At 44.3% G+C, this 20,822-nt stretch overlaps 1 protein-coding gene across 2 annotated transcripts in view; it reads left to right on the top strand.

The window, feature by feature from the left end:
• The first annotated feature begins 254 nt into the window (after nucleotides 1-254).
• Nucleotides 255-20,822, top strand: part of PCYT1B (phosphate cytidylyltransferase 1, choline, beta) — an 85,592-nt gene continuing 65,024 nt past the window's right edge. The window contains exon 1 of one of the 2 annotated variants that reach the window (XM_033950228.1): nucleotides 255-485. In XM_033950228.1, the coding sequence (XP_033806119.1) occupies nucleotides 447-485 (39 nt within the window). In that variant the 5' untranslated portion in view covers nucleotides 255-446. The remainder of the gene's footprint in view (nucleotides 486-20,822) is intronic. The other variant, XM_033950227.1, reaches the window with a different exon arrangement.

Raw genomic sequence — 20,822 nt, 5'->3', positions numbered from 1 at the left:
ATTCGGTGGGCCCTGCTTTCGCTGCCAACAGGGCAGTTGCTGTGGGGCAAATGTCTGCCCTACGAAAATGTGCGTGTAAACTTCTCGAGGAAGCTGGACGCGTGTGGTGGGAAGTCGCATTGCGATGAGCGGACTTGAACGCCGAACGCGGGAGCCGCGCGCGCTCGCGCGCGCGGGCCGAGCCGAGGCGTGGAGGCGGCGCGAGCCCGGCGGGAGGCAGCAGCCAACCGGCGCTCGGCATGCAAATGAGGCCGGCGCGCGGCCCGTTGTTATAGCGATGGGCCCGGCAGCGGCGCTCGCGCACCCACCTCGAGGAGCAGCGGCCGCTTTCCCGCGCCGTCGGGCAGGGCGCGAGGCGGAGCCCGCCATGGCCTGAGCCCGGCCGCCGCCCGTCGCTCCCCTTCCCCACCCCCCCTCCCGGCCATGCGAGGGCCCCGCCTGAAGCCATGGAGGAGACGGAGCACACGTGTCCTCGGGCCCGGCCGGTGAGTGAAAGCACAAAGGGCGCGCGCGCGGCGAGGCCCCGGTAGAAGGAGGCGCCCTGCGGGGCTCCTCCGTCTCAGCGCTCCCTCCGCCTCCCAAAAGGGCCAAAGACGCTCCTCCTTACCTGCTGCGGACGGGGGGGGGGGGCGTTAAAAATACAGACGTACGTGTTAACTCCCCCCTCCCCCCCATGTAAAGTAGAAAAGACTCTCGGTCCCTGGTGGGCCTCTGGAAGGAAGCAGGAGCCAGGCCCCCCCCCCCCCCCCCCGAGGACATGGCTCCTGTCTCCTTCCAGGTAGGGCGTCAAGAAACCTCGCCATCCTAGAAGCAGAAGGGCTGGGGGGGGGGGGAGTTGGCTGTTTTGCTCTTCAGTGTCGGGGGCTGCAATCCTGCTCGCCAAATCCCAAAACAGGACATTAGACAAGACTTCCATAGTCCACAGCTACCTTTCATTGGCTGCACATAAGAAAGCAAGAGCTGGACACAGCATTAGTTCAGCAAGAACAAGAGAACTTGATTCTATACCAGGGATCTCAATGTTCCTCCTCGGCTTTTCCCCAAGGAATATGCATTGAAAGCAGTGCATGCACATAGATCTCATGCATATTCAGGGGGGAAATCCTGAAAACCCGACTGGGTTGCGGCCCTCGAGGAGGGACTTTCAGACCCCCTGAGCTAGAATCAGAAAATAAGAGTAAATCTTAAAGAACTAAGGCCAGTACTGGGCAGATCTGCACGGTCTGTGTCTGTATATGGCCGTTTGGGGGAGGATGGGCGTCAATGACTGGGAGGGTGTAGATCAGGGATCTCAAAGTCCCTCCTCGAGGGCTGCAATCCAGTCGGCTTTTCCCCAAGGAATATGCATTGAAAGCAGTGCATGCACATAGATCTCATGCATATTCAGGGGGGAAATCCTGAAAACCCGACTGGGTTGCGGCCCTCGAGGAGGGACTTTCAGACCCCCTGAGCTAGAATCAGAAAATAAGAGTAAATCTTAAAGAACTAAGGCCAGTACTGGGCAGATCTGCACGGTCTGTGTCTGTATATGGCCGTTTGGGGGAGGATGGGCTTCAATGACTGGGAGGGTATAGATCAGGGATCTCAAAGTCCCTCCTCGAGGGCCGCAATCCAGTCGGCTTTTCCCCAAGGAATATGCATTGAAAGCAGTGCATGCACATAGATCTCATGCATATTCAGGGGGGAAATCCTGAAAACCCGACTGGGTTGCGGCCCTCGAGGAGGGACTTTCAGACCCCCTGAGCTAGAATCAGAAAATAAGAGTAAATCTTAAAGAACTAAGGCCAGTACTGGGCAGATCTGCACGGTCTGTGTCTGTATATGGCCGTTTGGGGGAGGATGGGCGTCAATGACTGGGAGGGTGTAGATCAGGGATCTCAAAGTCCCTCCTCGAGGGCCGCAATCCAGTCGGCTTTTCCCCAAGGAATATGCATTGAAAGCAGTGCATGCACATAGATCTCATGCATATTCAGGGGGGAAATCCTGAAAACCCGACTGGGTTGCGACCCTCAGACCCCATTCTAAACTAAACCTTAAGTTTGTATACCGCATCATCTTCATAAAGATAGAGCTCGACACGGTTTACAGGTAATTCAATAATTGAGGGAAGGACATAATAAAAAATTAGAGGTTATGAAGAGGATATATATCTAGCTTTACATTTTAAATAGATAGCTTTACGTTTTGGAGAAAAGCCACGTTTTCAGATGCTTTCGGAATAATTGGAATGAGCCGAGGTTCCGCAGCAGGGCAGGGAGGTTATTCCAAAGCTCAGTGAATTTGAAGAAAAGAGATTTCCCTAATTTACCTGCATACATGACTCCTTTTAATGAGGGGAAAGATAGTTTGAGCATGTGGGCGGATCTGGTAGTGTCAGGTCTTGAAGAATTCCAGGATAGTGGGATTAGGAATCATATTGGGTACCTATCGGTTGTTAACTTATCTTCTAATTTAACAAATGTTTGAAATAAAAAGGTTTTTAACAGCCTTCTGAACAATGGATAATTTTTGTTCAATCTAACCAGTATTGCTACGGAGTTCTACATGAAAATGAATAGGTCAATAATTTTATTTGATTAATGATGTTGTTTAGACATGTCTATGTTTATATGTGATAATCGTAGGGAAAGATTTTAGGTATGTGTTATGGAAACTGCATAGTTGTATGCAGAATATAAATTTTAAAATAAATAAAAGCTTTCATTCAAAGGTAACATAATAATAAAACTGAATAATTTAAGAGTAATATGACCAACTATCTACCAAATAGATCTTTGCATTCCAAAAACTCAGCCTTACTGAAAACAAATGCTAATCCAAAATATTTTCAGACCAGTAAAATGACCTTTTGTTGTGCAAGGGTTAAACTGTGCAATTCACTTATTAGTCAATTATGAAAATGTTGTGAAAAGGGCAGTTTCAGAAAATTACTTAACGACGCAGTTATTTATAAATGTCTTTTTTAGATAACGATTCTTTATAATAATAATAATAATAATAATAATTTTATTTTTATATACCGCCATACCCAGTGAGTTCTAGGCGGTTTACATCAATTCAAAAGGATCTACGTTATCTAGCAGATTTACAAACAAATAAAATATGACTTGCTGGTTGAAGAATTTTTCTATGACTTCTTGTATGAGCCTTTTTTTAGCTCTTATTTTATAATTGGTTTCCTGAGGATTATTTGTTTATGTCTGTCTGATTTTATTTTCATAGTTTTTGTGTATATAAAATTATGTAAAATGTTTATAGGTCTAAACGGTATATAAACTTTTAAAATAAATAAATAGTGTCCTAATAATAAATGTACTAATTCAATCATATAAAATGGGGCCTCTCCATATAATTTAAAAATCAAAATACATAACATGAATTGAATCCTAGTCCCTACTGGAAGCCAGTGTAATTCAAGAATGACAGGGGTAACAAAGTCAGATTTACATAAAGAGTAAATTAATCAAATTGCTGTATTTTGCAATATCTGATGTAGTCTAATAAAGGCCTTGGAAAATCCAGAAGAAATGACATTACATAGGTCCAGTCTTGATAAAATCAAAGTATGTATCAAAAGTTTTTAATGCTGATTGATCAAAATGGTTCTGATTTTTTTTGTCTACATAGAAAGATTTTTTGACTACCAATTTTATATGATATTTTATCATAAGGGTATGATCAACCTCAACCCCAAAAATTCTTTACCCTATATCAAAAGCCCCTCAAACCTGGAATGCTCTTCCAATTTTTATACGGAACGATCAAGATTTGGTAAAATTTAAGTCACTATTAAAAACATTTCTTTTTAATGATGCTTTTAATTCCTGATTTAATGATGCTTTTAATTCCTGATTTTTTATTTTATTATTTTTCCTAATGTGTTTTCCTATGTTTAATCTTTTATATAACGAATGTATTTCATAACCCTATTTTTACCCAATGTAGTTTAATAAGTTTTAACCTTTGTAAGAATTGTAAATCCCAATGTTTGGTTTGTCTGTTTGTTTGCTCTCTTTTAACTAAATTTGGATTTGTACATCGCTTTGAATTAGAGAAAGCGATTAATCAAGAATAAATAAAAAACTTGAAAACTTGAAACTTGAATTGGTCCTTATAGTAAATCTTTGGGATCTCAATTGATTATCAGTCAGCCTGACCATAAATATTTGGTTTTACCTTTATTCTGCTGGATCCAATGAGATGAAATCCACCTTTCTATTAAATTTCATCAGTTCTGAATGCCCTTTCAGGTAGAAGGCCAATCCTTAGAAACAGGCAATATGATAGGAGCTCCACAAGAGACTCTCCAGAGTTCTGGTAAAGTTCCCTTCCTTTTAACTCTATGAGACCGATAAGAAGTCATGGAACTAGTGCAAGACTACACCCTGAATGGCAAAGCCACTAAGAACAGACAACAAATGATGGTGGCCCACCTAGTCAAATGTGCTAGAAACATCAAATTGAATAATGGCTGTATGTTAGCTTTGGCTCAGTAGTGATTTTCCAAAAGCAACAATAGAGCTCACTATGGTTTCTGCACTAAATCTTTTGCGGAAAACTGACTGGAAAAAATGTAGCAAATTGTATTTATCTAAATAGTTCTCTAAATTGTTCAATAACCCTCCATCATCTTAATCAGAATTGGAATAGAGGCTATTGGTCTATAGTTACTTTCTTCCTTTATATCGCCCTTAAGATTCTTAAGAAGGGGAAATAAAATTATGCCTTGAAGGAAAATCACCTGAACTAAATTGTTTATTCTAGTATGACAAACACTCAGTTTTTTTAACCTTAGGGTAGTCAATCCCTCCTCAGGAGAACTCTTGTAGGAAGCTTAATTTGTACACTTATTTGTTCCTCCTCTCTTACCTCTGAGCTGTTCTTCAAATCCTCAAGGACTGTTCCTTTAGGAGCACTGCTCACCACAGGTTCGTCCATAGTGGGCTTGAGCGCAGGCTGCGTGACTCTGTGACGGTTTTCCAAGATCAGGGCTGACTGCTTTCTCCCCCATTTTGGTGTGCGTGAGGTCTGTGGTGGGAGTGAGCTCTCCAGGTGAGTTGGGCTTGAGAGGCAGTCAGAAGACACAAGCAGTCCAGATTCCAGGCTTGTTGAGGCAGAGATTCTCTCTGTAAGCTGTTTGCAGCTTCTACACTTGCAGCTCCCAGCACACAACATTGCACAGTCTGGAAAACCAAATCAGGGGGGGATTTTAAAATCATTTTTTCTTTGCTTCTGGGGTTAGAGACAAGTTCCCCCACCTCTAAAATCCTAATATCGCCAGTTTTTATTTTTCAGTGTAGTGCCCCCGGGCTGTTTTTGGCGTTAAAATCGCTGCTCTGGTGGCCATCTTGGATTTCCTAATTTGAATTTAAAAGCCTCCATCTGCCTCAGAACACCTTGTTTTCACTTAAAAACAGGTAGGATGGACTCAGGTCAGGATACTTCAGATTCATGCCCCATTTGTGATGGATTGCAGTCCTAGGAGCATTTGTGTTCCAGATGCCATGTGAGAAGGGGATGGAAGTCGCCGGCTTCGCATCCCTTGGGGAGATATCAGTGCCCAGTCGGTCTGAGGAGCAGCAAAAAAGTCCAGATTTGAGCCAGGGAGCAGCGCGAGTGCGTCTCTGGCGAAGCATAGCTGCGTCAAGGCGGGAAAATCCCAGTGTCTGCGGGAAAACTCCAGCCTCCGTAGGGTCTGCCTGGAAATCGGGGGCAGGGATTTCCTCTTGAATTTATTAACATGATGTTTGAAGCCTATATGATTAAAAAGGGCTGCATGAATCCATCTGGATTTGCAGCTCTGCTCATACCGGGGAGTTCTCCCTACAAGAGCGTAGCTCCCCAACAACAGTGCCATATGCAGGTTTGGGATGCTGGGTCAGAAGAATCAGACTATAATGGCTCCATTTTAATGCCTTTACTCTTTCAGTCAGTGTCCTCTTTTGAAGGGGATATCCCTGCATCCCTGGGAGGTCAAGACCCAGATTTGAGGGAGGCTCTGGATCTTGGCGAGGACCCAATAGTGCATCAACGGTTTAAACCTTCTGTGCTTATGGGGATAATCACAGAATTCTTCCAGGATTTGAAGCTAGAGGCTTCTCAGTCCTCTGCCACTTACCCTCACATTAAGACATTATAAAACTGCTTATGGATCATTGGGAGGTTCTAGAGGGGCCCCTTTGGGTGGCCAAAGCCATGTCTAAGATTTATCTGATGGATGCCGCATTTAACCAACTTTTTCTTCCCCCAAAGGTAGATTCACTGGTAGTGCAGGTTACAAAGTATACCTCCCTTCTCAGTGAGGGTGTTGTGGTATTAAAGAATACCCAAGACTGCAGACTAGATTTTGTGCACAAAAGGCTCTTTGAGACCACATTCTCAGGATTGAAAGTGGCTGCGGTGGTGTGTTTTGTCACCAGAGCTTGTCATTCTAAGTGCAACCATGATCCGGACACTATAGTGGACAATGATCTCCAGTTTTTAATGATGGGGGTGGATTATGTGGCTGATGCTTTGTATGACCTTTTCAGAGTAGAGAGTAAGATCTCTGCTTTCTCCATTTCTGCCCGCGGGATGCTTTGGATCAGACAAAGGGCGGGGGGATTCCTCCTCCAAGGTGACCCTGAGTAAACTGCCATTCCATGGACAATTATTTTTTTTTGGAATGGCCAGTATGTAGGGCTGTTAACCAAATTCCTTGCTGGATAGCAAGCCTCGGGGCTCAAGGGGGTCTGGTTGGAGTAATTTTCAGACATTCAGGCATTATCGCCAGTACTCTGGAGGGCCAGAAGGCATTTCAGGCCCCTAGGCAAAGGTTTGGAGGGGCCAAGCAACCTCGGCCCTCAGGGTCCTGCTCTGCCCCTGCTCTGAAAAAACAGTTATGATGCCAAGCCGTCAACCAAGATTCCTCGCATTCGAGAGAGGTTATCAGCCTATTTGAGAATGTGGGTGATGATCATCTTTTCCTTCATTTATGCATCTATATTATTATGTTAATCTTGTGGGGATCTTTGCTTTTGCTGGTTAATCCCATTTTTCACTTTTCTTTGATATTCCAAGTACATTACATTACATTTGTGATTTCTATTCCGCCTGTGCCTTGCAGTTCTAAGCGGATTACAGTTAAAAGAGATCAGGACATTACCGAGAGAATTACATTACAACGATTTAAGTAAATTACATGTTGTGGTATAGAAATACAAAATACAAAAAATTGGTATGATCAATGATAATCTCTCCTGGGATGTCCCTGGGAACGCTACAGAAAAAGAAAATCTAAATTACCCCTACTTTGAGGGTCACTGACATAATCAGACAATATAGAATAAATCAAAGGAAACCATCAGTACGGGCCCGATGCCCTCGATTTAGCCAATGGCCCCGGGCGGCGTTTATGCAGTGACAAGCACTAAGAAATAAATCTAAATAAACCCTGCCCAGTACATCATATTGTTCCTTTGAAATATTATAAAAATATACAATAAGATATGAGTGATTATTGAATAGAAACACTATCGTGCCCAGGAGTAGACCAACAAGAGTTTCCACCAAGTTCCTGTTGGATTTAGCCACCCTTGTTCTTACTAAGAACTATTTTAAGTTCGATCAAGATTTTTTTCAACAAAATCGAGGGGTGGCTATGGGCACCACGGCTGCCCCCAGTATAGCCAATCTATTCATGACCAACTTCGAGGAACAACATTTATATGGTCACCCGTACTTTCAACACATGGCATGTTGGCTGAGATTTATAGATGACATTTTTTTCATCTGGACATCATCCAGGGAGTCCCTTCAGCTTTTTATTTCCTGGATTAATTCTCTCACAACCAACCTCAAATTCACACACACTTGTCATGTTCACAGTATCTCGTTCTTGGATACCGAAGTTATCTGTGAAGAGGGTCGCCTCTTTACCAGGATGCACCATAAATGCACCGAAAAAAACAATCTTTTATCGTATGCCAGCTGCCACCCTAGACGCCTTAAAGCAGCGATTCCGATAGGCCAATATTTACGGGCAAGGAGGATTTGCACCAATCTCCATGATTTTCAAACTGAAGCTAAGATCTTAAGAGACAAATTCCTGAGTAGAGGTTATCCTGAATCTGTCATTCGGAAAGCATACTTACGGGCTCGTTATGCTAACAGAGATTTACTTCTCACTCAAAAAAATAAAGAAACATCCACTAACCAAATCTGTGTCATCTCTCATTCAACTCAATCCGCTCTGGTAGCCCAGAGCCTTCATGAACACTGGCACGTGTTGCAGTTACATCCAGCTTTTAAAGATCACCCTTGTATTGCTTTTACCAGAGGTAGAAACTTATCCGAACATCTTGTTTCTTCGGATTTTACTATTCATCATTCTCCTCCAATAACTGAAGGCAATCATGGCCCGTGTGGCCATTGCTCGGTATGTAGCACTTCACATCAAGGAAACTCTTGGATACATCCTACAACTCAGCGGAGGTATCAGCTGAGAGCTGTGACATAATGCGCTTCTTCTCACGTCGTTTATGTGATTTCCTGCCCTTGTGGTTTGGTCTACGTGGGCTGCACTAGTCGGGCTATCAGAGTGAGATTAGTTGAACACCGTAGCTGCCTTAAAACCGAAAAACTAACAGCTCCTATGGTGGCTCACAGCTTGAAAAATCATCATACATTTGCCCATTTGAGGTGGTGTGTGCTTGAACAAATTCCAACTACTTATAAGGGAGATAGACAAAATCATTTATTGGTTAGAGAGAATTTCTGGATCTTCACCTTACAAGCATTCTCTCCTTATGGCATGAACGAGAATGTTGATAAATGTTTTACGTAAATGCTGTTGATTATTTCTCCTTTTTACTTTTTTTCTGTTAACATTTACCCTTACGTCATGACGCATGCGTTGGCCCAGGTGGGGCTCTTTAAACCGCATTATAAGGACTCCTTGTTTCAGACATTCAATTGTCAGTCCAGCGTGATTGAGCCGCTGTTGAGGATCATTCCGTCCTTAATATTTGGGGACGTGGCAATTTTGAAAGAAAGTTTCAGTCATTCTCTTAAATTCTTGCTCCCTCCTGATGAGGAAATTGAAACAGGACCTGTCGAGTGAGCAGTTTGAGTGAGGAAAACGAGTGAGGTATATGAATGATCGGAATGAGTGAGCAAAATAGAGCAAAGAACTGAGTGGACTTTTTCAAACAGCTCTCTGTGATTATAAGAGCAAAAAATCGAGTGGACATTTCCAAACAGCTCTTTTTGATTGTGACTTTAGAATAACGGTATATTGCACCGACCTTTTAAACCCTTCAAACTCTTTAAACGAGCACTTTCCAAGGAGTGGGATTGACGAAAGAGAGGCACTACAAAACCACTGTTGGCGAACTTTGAACTTCATTCCGTTTTGGATTTATCAAGCTAAGTACTCTTCACTGATTTTTACTGGTTTTTATCTTTCACTATCACAATTTTTTATTGATTAGTACACAGGACTTGGAACACAGACTGAGGATTTTTTTCTAGTTTCACATACTTTTTCTTTCAAGCATTGTTGATTTCGAGTTATTTTTCATTTTCATTGGTTCTTTTCATTTTTTTCACATTTTTTGTGTTTTTGCTAAGTTAGGTTTCAGGGAGATTCTTTTGAAATGATTTTCTCTCCTGAGTCTACTCCTGGGCACGATAGTGTTTCTATTCAATAATCACTCATATCTTATTGTATATTTTTATAATATTTCAAAGGAACAATATGATGTACTGGGCAGGGTTTATTTAGATTTATTTCTTAGTGCTTGTCACTGCATAAACGCCGCCCGGGGCCATTGGCTAAATCGAGGGCATCGGGCCCGTACTGATGGTTTCCTTTGATTTATTCTATATTGTCTGATTATGTCAGTGACCCTCAAAGTAGGGGTAATTTAGATTTTCTTTTTCTGTAGCGTTCCCAGGGACATCCCAGGAGAGATTATCATTGATCATACCAATTTTTTGTATTTTGTATTGTTATTGATATTGGTATTCAATTAAATTTTGGTATAGTTTAGGTAGCCATTTGTGGTATAGAAATACCAGTATAAGATTTCTGGATTTATTGATAGAATAACTTGACAGGGTTTAAGTAGTTACAAGGTTCAGTGGGGAAAACAATATAGGCAACTGAAGAAAGATACCTAACTTTGAAGGAATCAGTTAAGTGGATACCTAAGGGAGATGCTTATTTAGGAGTTTGGATATTTTTGGTAAATGAGGTTCAAGGGGATGACTAATGTGTTATTTGCTGGGGAGAGTGCTTGTGCGATTGGGGAGGGGAATATTAAGTAAGGACGTGTTTTTTGAAAAGAAATGTTTTGATTTCTTTCCGAAACACTTTGATGTCTGTTGTTTTGATCATCAGTTTGGTGATGGTGGGGGTCAATTTTCGCTGCCTGAGTTGCTAGAAGGCTGTCGTAAAGTTTCTTACGTCGGGTACCATTATGAGGGGGGAAGGTGAAAAGATTCTGAGTTCTTGATCTGGGTAGTCGGTAGCGGCAAAGACGGTTGTTCAAGTAATTGGGGGCCATACCATGGGTTACTTTGAAAAGTAAGCAGTAGAGTTTGAATTGAGTTCTTGCTTTTATCGGAAGCCAGTGAGAGTCTACATAGGCAGGGGCGATGTGGTCAAATTTGCTGAACGAGTAGATGAGTCTGATAGCTGTGTTCTGAACGGTCTGTAGTTGTTTTATCATAGTATTTGGGCAAGGTAGGTAGAGGCTGTTGCAGTAATCTAAGGAGCCATAGACCATGCACCAATGGCAAATGAGGTTCAACATGGATGCAAGGTGATCCATGTTGGTAACAAAAATCATATGCACGAATACAGGATGTATGGTGCTATACTCGGAGAGAGACCCCAGGAAAGAGACTTGGGAATATTTGTAGACAAGTCACTGAAATTGTCTGCGCAATGCGAGGCAGCGACAAAAAGGGCAAACAGAATGCTAGTAATGATTAAGAAGAGGATCATAAACAGATCTGAAAAGGTTATCATGCCGTTATACTTGGCCATGGTACGCCCCCACCTGGAATACTGTGTCCAACACTGGTCGCCGTACATGAAAAAGGACATAGTACTACTCGAAAGGGTCCAGAGAAGCGCAAAGAAAATGCTTAAGTGACTGGGGGAGTTGCCGTACAACGAGAGGCTAGAGAAACTGGGCATCTTCTCTCTTGAAAAGAGAAGACTGAGAGGGAACATGATCGAAACATTCAAGATATTGAAGGGAATTGACTTAGTAGAGAAAGAGAGATTGTTCACCCTCTCCAAGGTGAAGAGAACGAGAGGGCACTCGCTAAAGTTAGAAGGGAAAAGATTCTGTACAAACATAAGGAAGTTCTTCTTCACTCAGAGAGTGGTAGAAACCTGGAACGCTCTTCTGGAGGCTATTATAGGGGAAAGCACCCTTCAGGGATTCAAGACAAGGTTGGATAAGTTCCTACTGGAACAGAACATATGCAAGTAAGGCTAAACTCAAATAGGGCACTGGTCTTTGACCTAAGGGCTGCTGCATGAGCGGACTGCTGGGCACAATGGACCACTGGTCTGACCCAGCAGTGGCAAATCTTATGTTCTAGCAGATATTCAATTTCTTCATCATTCCCAGAAGTAGCTCCAAAGACTGGAGGCCGATCCTAGATCTCAAGGCAGTGAATGCAGCCCTCAAGATATCAAGTTTCTGCATGGAGATAGTGAGGTCAATGATTGCATCAGTGGCGCCAGGAGAGTTCCTTGCCTCCCTGGATTTGACGCAGGCCTATCTGCACATTCAAATCTTTCCTGACTACAGGAAGTATTTATGGTTCCATGTGTTGGAGCAACACTTCCAGTTCGCAGCCTTGCTGTGGACCTTCACCAAGGTGATAGTGGTGGTCGCAGCTCACCTATGCAGGATGGGCATACAAGTCCATCCATACCCAGACGACTGGCTGATCAGAGTCCGGTCCGAGTCTGAATTGGTAGCATGGAATCTTGCTACTATTTGGGATTCCAGCATCTTGGTACTCTTTGGGATTCTGCGGGTACTTGTTACTGCATTGGCCACTGCTGGAAGCAGGATTTGGGGCTAGATGGACCATTGGTTTGCTCAATATGGTCATTCATACTCTCTTAAATCTCTGGCCCATAGACAAAATAGTCTTCTTGGTGCTATCTTGAGGCCTTTATGTAAACAGCTTTCACTCTTAATCTGCAAACTATCTGTTGTTGTTTTTTTCCACTTCCATTACTCAAGGATGGGCTCATGTGACAATATGATATATATTCTGTAGGTTTTATTATATTAGTATTCATCCTTCCTATGAATTAGCAGTGGGGTTTCACCACCCATTTTCTCTAGAGATTTTCAGTCCCAAGGATGGTGACAGTACAAATGCAAGGAGCTCCATAGATGAGTCAGACTGTTGTAACCAAAGCTATTATGGGACTGTAATTACACATTGCAATTGAAAAGTGAAGATAGGTCTGTATTATGAAAGAGCAAAAGGACTGAGGAAATACTAAGGAATATATGTGCAGAGTATCTTTGTACAGTACTGTAAGATTATAATGAGCTTCAGAAAGCCTCAGTCAAGAAGCCTTGTTAGTTTTGCTGAAATTTTGGTTTGTGTAGCATACTAAATGGGATGTGGTGCAATTAACGTACCCAACTACATATATATTTTGCTAGACTTGGTCCTCATTTATTCTGAGAAGAAATTTATTGCAAGTATCTTAGGTTTTATTAAACTGGGGTAAGTACTTGCCCATGATAAATTTGCTATCTATCCCCCCTTTTTACAAAATCGTAGTGTGGTTTTTAGTGCAAGACATGGTGGTAACAGCTCCGACACTCATATGAGCATCGGAGTTGTTACTGCAACGGCAAGCACTAAAAACCATGCTACAGTTTTGTAAAAGGGGGTGGGGAGTATGCACATAAATCTCACACTAAAATTTCTCCTAATTATCTCTCAGGGGGCTAATTATTAGTGTGGCGTTAGCACATGAGCTCTTTCTGCCTATAAAATAGGTGTCAGTAAGGGCTTCCATTGTAACTTTAAGGCTTCTGTCTAATTCAAATAGAAGACTATGCCATCAGCCGCCTATAATCGCGGTCGAGAAAACAAAGCTAAGTACAAAAACTTATTGAAAAGTGTATTTTTCTACTACTGTTTGCTAACGTTATTACTACATTGGACATTTGATATTTATAAGCAGAGCAATATACAAATCACATAAAAGTACATAAGAATATAAGAATTGCTACTGTGGGGTCAGACCAGTGGTACATCTTGCCCAGCAGTCAACTTATGCGGCGGCCCTTAGGTCAAAGACCAGTGCTCTAAATGAGTCCAGCCTCACCTGTGTACGTTCCAGTTTAGCAGGAACTTGTCCAACTTTGTCTTGAATCCCTGGAGGATGTTTTCCCCTATAACAGACTCCGGTAGAGCGTTCCAGTTGTCTACCACTCTCTGGGTGAAGAAGAACTTCCTTACGTTTGTACGGAATCTATCTTTTTTTCAGCTTTAGGGAGTGCCCTCTCATTCTCCCTACCTTGGAGAGGGTGAACAATCTGTCTTTATCTACTGAGTCTATTCCCTTCAGCATCTTGAATGTTTCTTTCATGTCCCCTCTATCCTCTTTTCAAGGGAGAAGAGGCCCAGTTTCTCCAATCTCTCACTGTACAACAGGGGTGTCCAACCTGTGGGCCACGGGCCGCATGCGGCCCCGCGAAGAAATCTGTGCGGCCCCGCTCACGATGTGTTTTCCTTGTGAAAAATTCTGTGCGGCCCCGCTCACGATGCGGTGTTTTCCTCTGCTGGCTCCCTCCTCCGTCTTGCTTCAGCGTTTGCTTAAAGCCACAAGCAGCGGATCCTATGTGCCTCTTGCGGCTGACCCGGAAGTGTTCCCTCTGACATTGCGACATCAGAGGGAACGATTCCAGATCAGCCGCAGGAGGCGCATGGAAAACGCTGCCTGCGGCTTTGAGCAAATGCTGCAGGCAGGGCTTTTACTCCAAGAGCCGCAAGTTCAGTGCCACCTGTAACTTCAGCCAGATCCTGGAGAGAAGGGAAAGGAATGAGAGATGGCAAGTCCATGGGAGGGAGAGATGCCAGGTATGGGAGGGGAGGGGAGGGAAGGAGACAGATGCCAGGACAGGGGAAAGGAAGGAAGGAAGTATAGAAAGGAATGAGGGGATGCCAGATAATGAAGGGGGAGGGGAAGGGGAGTTGGAAGGAGAGGAGAGATGCCAGGGCATGGGGGGGGAGGGAAGGGAAACTAGGGAGACAAATGCCAGACCAGAGGGAGAAGAGGTGCCTGAGAGGAGGTACCAGGGCATGGGGGTAGGGAAGGAAAGGAGAAGAAAGAGATTGCAGAGCATAGGGGAGGGGTGGAGACAGAAAAATGGAGAGGGGGTGAAGCTGAAATGAATCATACAAAGGAGAGAAGGGGCACAGGATAGACAGTTTATGGAAGGAGCATAGAAAGAGGGAGCAGACAGAGAAATGGAAGGGGCAGAGAGAGAGATAGGGCAGACTGGATGGAAGGGGCTGATGCTGCATGGAAGACAGAGAGAGGACAGATGCTGTCTAGAAAGAAGAGAGTGAGGATAAGATGATTAAAGCAAGGGGGATTTGTTCAGAGATTGGGTTTCTTTTGGGTGGGAGGGTATTAAAAGAAGTGCCAGATTGGGTGTGGGGAGAGAGCTTATGAGACCAGAAACAGAGGACAGAGAGAGATGGTAGGCAATGGTCTGAAGGGAGAGAAGTTAGACCTCGGGTAGTGTGGAGGAAGAGGGAAAGAGATACTTGAAGGGAGAACTGTTGGGAAGAGAAAGAAAGAAATGGTGGACCTGGAGAAAGGAGGCAAGCAGGCAGGGGGAGAGATGGGATAGGGGACAGTTGGGAAGAGAAGTTGGATCTGGGGATGGGAGGGAGGGAGAACTGTTAGGCCTGTGGATGGAAGGCAGAGATATGTAGCAACGCTCTCTTTTTTTTTTTTCCCTCCATTTCATTGTTCAGCATCAAGGGGGGAGGGAAGAAGAAAAACAGAAAAGAGAGGGAGCAAATTGTTGGATCATGGAGATAGAGGAGGAGAGATGGAACCATGGGAAGGTAGGAGGGAAGAGAGCTGGGATAAGATGATGCTAGAGGATGGAAAGAAAGGGACGACATTATAGCCTGACCAGTGGAGAGAGGGAGGGGGATTCTGAAAGTGGTGAGCCATGTGGATGAGGTCAAAATGGAGATGACAAGATGAGTGAGAGAGCAGTGAGTACAGTGGTAGAAATGTGGTAATGGGGAGTAGGTAGAAGGGAATAGGAGGCTGGGAAAGGAGTGAGATGGGAAATGGGAGAGCTAGAGACAGAAGATGGAAAATTGAGAGATAGCTGAACATTTAAAAAGAAGAAGGGTGAGAAAGAAGGCAAGATTTGAGTAGACAGAGACAGAAAAGAAAAAGTTAAGAAAGCTGAAAGGGAAAAATCAATACGTTGGAGACAGGCATAAGAAGGAAATGGAACAAGAGAAGAGGAGAAAAAAATAGACAGCAGACACTGGAAAGAGAATTAGTTGAAGATAGAGAAAAAAACAGAAAGAGAAACTGGGACCAAGATGATGGAAAAACAAAACATCCAGTCAACAAGGTAGAAAAAAATGGTTTTATTTTGAATTTATTAACTGGAATATGTTAGATTGGGATATGTGCATCACAATTATTTTTGTATTCAGTGGCTTAGTCATATACAGCTGATTTGGGGGAGGGACAAGCCCAAAATTAGTGGATGGGCACCAAAGTTTCTCCCTGCCTTAGTACAATTTATAAATACTTGAGCTAGTGGGGATTCCCATGCCCTGCCAACTGAAGACATCTTCCTCCAGTTTGGCAACACAAAATCTCCAAGCTTTGCAGCCAATGGCAATAACCTCAAGCTGCCCATGCTTTCATACATGCATGAAAGCCAAAGGGTGGGGGGCAGGGAGGAGGGAAGGCAGCAGCTCTACAATATTGCTGCCAGCTGCAGAACTTGGGAAGTTGGAGGGGGAGGAGGTGGCTGTCAGTTGGTGAGGCTTGGGGATCCCTACTAGCTACAACAGGGGAGATGTTAATTTTGAGGGAGCCTAAGCTCAAAGTGGGAGGCCCAAAAAAGCAGTAATATTTACCCTGATTAAACGATCCTCCACATGCGCTCCTGACAGCTGATTCGGCATCCCAGCCCTCATGAGGCTCACATAAGAACATAAGCAATGCCTCCACTGGGTCAGACCTGAGGTCCATCGTGCCCAGAAGACCGCTCACATGGCAGCCCAACAGGTCCAGGACCTGTGCAGTAATTCTCTATCTATACCCCTCTATCCCTTTTTCCAGCAGGAAATTGTCCAATCCTTTCTTGAACCCCAGTACTGTACTCTGCCCTATTACGCCCTCTGGAAGCACATTCCAGGTGTCCACTACACGTTGGGTAAAGAAAAACTTCCTAGCATTCGTTTTGAATCTGTCCCCTTTCAACTTTTCTGAATGCCCTCTTGTTCTCCTATTTTTCGAAAGTTTGAAGAATCTGTCCCTCTCTACTCTCTCTATGCCCTTCATGATCTTGTAAGTCTCTATCATATCCCCTCTAAGTCTCCTCTTCTCCAGGGAAAAGAGTCCCAGTTTCTCCAATCTCTCAGCATATGAAAGGTTTTCCATACCTTTTATCAGACGTGTCGCTCTCCTCTGAACCCTCTCAAGTAACGCCATATCCTTCTTAAGGTACGGCAACCAATATTGGACACAGAACTCCAGATGCGGACACACCATCGCCCGATACAATGGCAGGATAACTTCTTTCATTCTGGTAATGATACCCTTCTTGATTATACCTAGCATTCTATTCGCTCTCTTTGCGGCCGCTGTGCACTGTGCCGTCGGCTTCAATGTCATGTCCACCATTACCCCCAAGTCCCTTTCTTGGGTACTCTCCTTCAGTAACATCCCTCCCATCGTATAGCTGTACCTTGGGTTTCTGCTGCCCACATATAGTACTTTACATTTCTCAACGTTGAACTTCATCTGCCATCTCGTCGCCCATTCCCCTAGTTTGTCCAAGTCCCTTTGCAATTCTTCGCAGTCCTCTTTAGTCCAAGCTCCACAAAATAGTTTGGTGTCGTCCGCAAATTTTATTATCTTACACTTCGTCCCTGTTTCTAGATCATTTATAAATATATTAAATAGCAGCGGCCCAAGCACCGAGCCCTGCGGGACACCACTCGTGACCCTCCTCCAGTCCGAGTAGTGGCCCTTCACTCCTACCCGCCAACCTATTTCCGATCCATCTATGTATGTCTCCTTCCACCCCATGATTCTTCAGTTTCCGGAGTAGGCGTTCATGGGGCACCTTGTCAAACGCTTTTTGGAAATCTAGATATATGATGTCTATGGGGTCTCCTCTGTCCATCCGTTTGTTAATTCCTTCGAAGAAGTGCAATAAGTTTGTTAGGTACGATCTCCCCTTGCAGAAACCATGTTGGCTGGTTATCAGAAGTTTGTTTCTTTCAAAATGTTCATCGTAGCTGTAATAGCAGTGAATGGGAAAACCAGGAGCGCGCATCCCTGCTCATCAGTGGGGATGCAAAAGCCTGTGGCTGCTCCCACTGTCAGCGGTGCACGTGGAGGATCACTCAGTCAGGGTAAGTATTACTGCTTTTTTGGGTTCCTCTCCACAGTGTCCCTTTAATGAAGGTTTATTATTAGATACGTACATCTTCTATATTAGTGATTGCAAATTTGGGACCTGCTCAACCCATTTTTGGCTCATCGGCTAGTGTTAGTGTTAGTGCGGCCCCCAGAAAAAATTTTTTCAACCAATGCGGCCCAGGGAAGCCAAAAGATTGGACACTCCTGCTGTACAGCAACTCCTCCAGCCCTTTAACCATTTTAGCCGCTCTTCTCTGGACCTTTTCGAGTAGTACCATGTCCTTCTTCATGTACGGCAACAAGTGCTGGATGCAGTACTCCAGGAGAGGGCACACAATGGCCTGATACAGCAGCATGATAACCTTCTCTGATCTGTTCGTGATCCCCTTCTTTATTTATTATTCCTAGCATTCTGTTCGCCCTTTTCGCCGCCACCACACAATGAGTGGACGGCTTCATCGACTTGGCGCTCAGAACTCCCAAGCCTATTTCCTGGAAGGTCTCCAAGTACCGCCCTGGACATCCTGTATTCGTGCATGAGATTTTTGTTATCAACATGCATCACTTTACACTTATCCACATTGAACCTCATTTGCCATGTCGATGCCCATTTCTCGAGTTTGATTATATCACGTTGCATATCTTCGCAATCCCCCTGCGTCTTCACTACTCTGAATAACTTTGTATCGTCTGCAAATTTAATCACCTCACTCGTCGTACCAATTTCCAGATCGTTTATAAAGATGTTGAAGAGCATGGGTCCAAGCACTGAGCCCTGCAGCACCCCACTGGTGACACTCTTCCAGTCCGAGTATTGTCCATTTACTCCCACTCTGTTTCCTATGCTACAGCCAGTTTTTAATCCATGTGAGTATTTCACCCTCAATTCCATGGCTTGCAATTTTTCGAAGTCGTTCATGTGGAACCTTGTCAAATGCCTTCTGAAAATCCAGATATATAATGTTAACCGGGTCGCCCTTGTCTAGCTGCCTGTTTACTCCCTCAAAGAAGTGCAGCAAGTTAATCAAACACAATCTGCCTTTGCTGAAATTGTGCTGACTGGCCCTCATCAGCCCGTGTCCATCAAGGTGATCAATGATGTGGTCCTTTATCAGCACCTCTACCATCTTTCCCGAGGTCAGGCTCACCGGTCTGTAGTTTCCCGGATGTCTCCTCGAACCTTTCTTGAAGATCGGTGTAACATTTGCCACCTTCCAGTCTTCCAAAATCTTTCCCGATTTGATCGACAGATTGGCTATTAGTTGAAGCAGTCCAGCTATATAGTCCCTTTCAGTTCCTTGATGACCCTCAGATGGATGCCATCCAGTCCCGGGGATTTATCGCTCTTAAGCCTAAAAATCTGCCTACATACCTCCTCTAGACTGACCATCAACCCTGACAGTTTCCCGTCTTCGTTTCCAGCATATATCCTGATGGATTCTGGTATGCTTCAGTAAATACAGACGCAAAAAATGTGTTCAGTTTGTCGGCGATTGCTTTGTCCTCCTTTAGCACTCCTTTTTATTCCATGGTCATCCAGTGGTCCCACTGCTTCCTTCGCGGGTCGTTTCCCCTTAATATATCAAAAGAACGGCTTGAAGTTTTTCGCCTCCTTGGCTATTTTTTCCTCATAGTCTCTTTTACCGCCCCTTTTACCGCCCCTTTTACCTGCGTTGATGTTTTGTGTTTATTCCAGTTTTCGTCTGTCTTTGACCTTTTCCATTCCTTAAACAAAGTTTTCTTGTCTCTGATCGCTTCCTGCACCTCTTCAGTTAGCCACACCGGTTCCTTGTTCTTTTTCCTCTTGGATCCTTTGTTGATACGCGTTATATATAGATTTTGCGCCTCGGTGACTGTGTCCTTAAAAAGGGACCAAGCTTGCTGTAGCATTTTTACAGTGCTTATCCTCTTCTTAATCTTCTTCCCCACCATGTGTCTCATCCCTTCGTAATTCCCTTTTCGGAAGTTCAGTGCCGTGGCTGTCGTTCTGGACCGATGTTTCACCCCTGCGTCCAGATCGAAGCGGATCATATTGTGATCGCTGTTTCCCAGTGTCCCTTCTACGAGTACATCTTGTGTCGGTCCTCGCAGTCCATTTAGAATTAAGTCCAGAATTGCATTTCCTCTTGTATTTTCCTCACATAAATTAATAAGAAAGGAGAATTTTAAGGGACCAATGATAGCTTGCATTAAGGCAGGGATCTCAAAGTCCCTCCTTGAGGGCCACAATCCAGTCAGGTTTTCAGGATTTCCCCAATGAATATGCATTGAAGCAGTGCATGCACATAGATCTCATGCATATTCGTTGGGGAAATCCTGAAAACCCGACTGGATTACGGCCCTCAAGGAGGGACTTTGAGACCCCTGCATTAAGGCTATACTAACAAGACTAGTTCTAACGTCATTAATAGCTAGCTGCAGGCACTTGAGGTATCCCTTCTCCAACACTAAAAGACATACTAGAATGGTTGTTGAATGAAAATATTTATAACTAGTCTTGTAGCCCGTTACATTAACGGGTGCTAGAATATGTGTGTGTGTCTGTCTTTATTTTTTTCTCTCTCTCCTTATCCGCTTTCTGTATTTCTGTCTTTCTTTTTTTTTTTTTCCTTGGCTGTCCACCACCACCCCTTGCCTGCTCCCCCTGTCCATTCTCCCTTCCTTTTACCTCCCCTGTGTCCTCCACCACCCCATCACTGCTCATCTTATCCAGCAGCAGCCTTTCTCCCTTTGTTCTACCTCCCCCCTGTCCATCATCACCTCCTTCCTGCTCCCCCTGTCAGCAGTAGGCCTCCCTTCATTTTTCTGCCCCCCCCTGTCCATCAGCACCTCTTCCCCTGTCCATCAACCCCTTTTTCCTGCTCCCCCTGCCCAGCAGTACGCCTTCCTTCCTTTTTCTGCCCCTCCATTTCCCTGTGCTGCAGCATTTCCCTCCCACCCCACTTCCCTGTGCAGCATTTTCCTCCCCCCCCATACCTTCCTCCTTACCTCCATGCCCTACCATTCTCTCCCCCTCTGCTCCCTTTCCTCCTTCAACTTCATCGGGCAGAAGCAGCCAGCAGCATTTATAATTAATTGCTGTTGCCGGCTTCAGGTCTTCCTCTCTGGCGAGTCCTGTCTTCATGAAAACATGAAGTAGACAGGA

The sequence above is a fragment of the Geotrypetes seraphini genome, chromosome 6 (assembly GCF_902459505.1).
Source record: "Geotrypetes seraphini chromosome 6, aGeoSer1.1, whole genome shotgun sequence".
Taxonomy (NCBI): Eukaryota; Metazoa; Chordata; class Amphibia; order Gymnophiona; family Dermophiidae; genus Geotrypetes; species Geotrypetes seraphini.
This window is presented reverse-complemented; position numbering and strand designations above follow the sequence as displayed.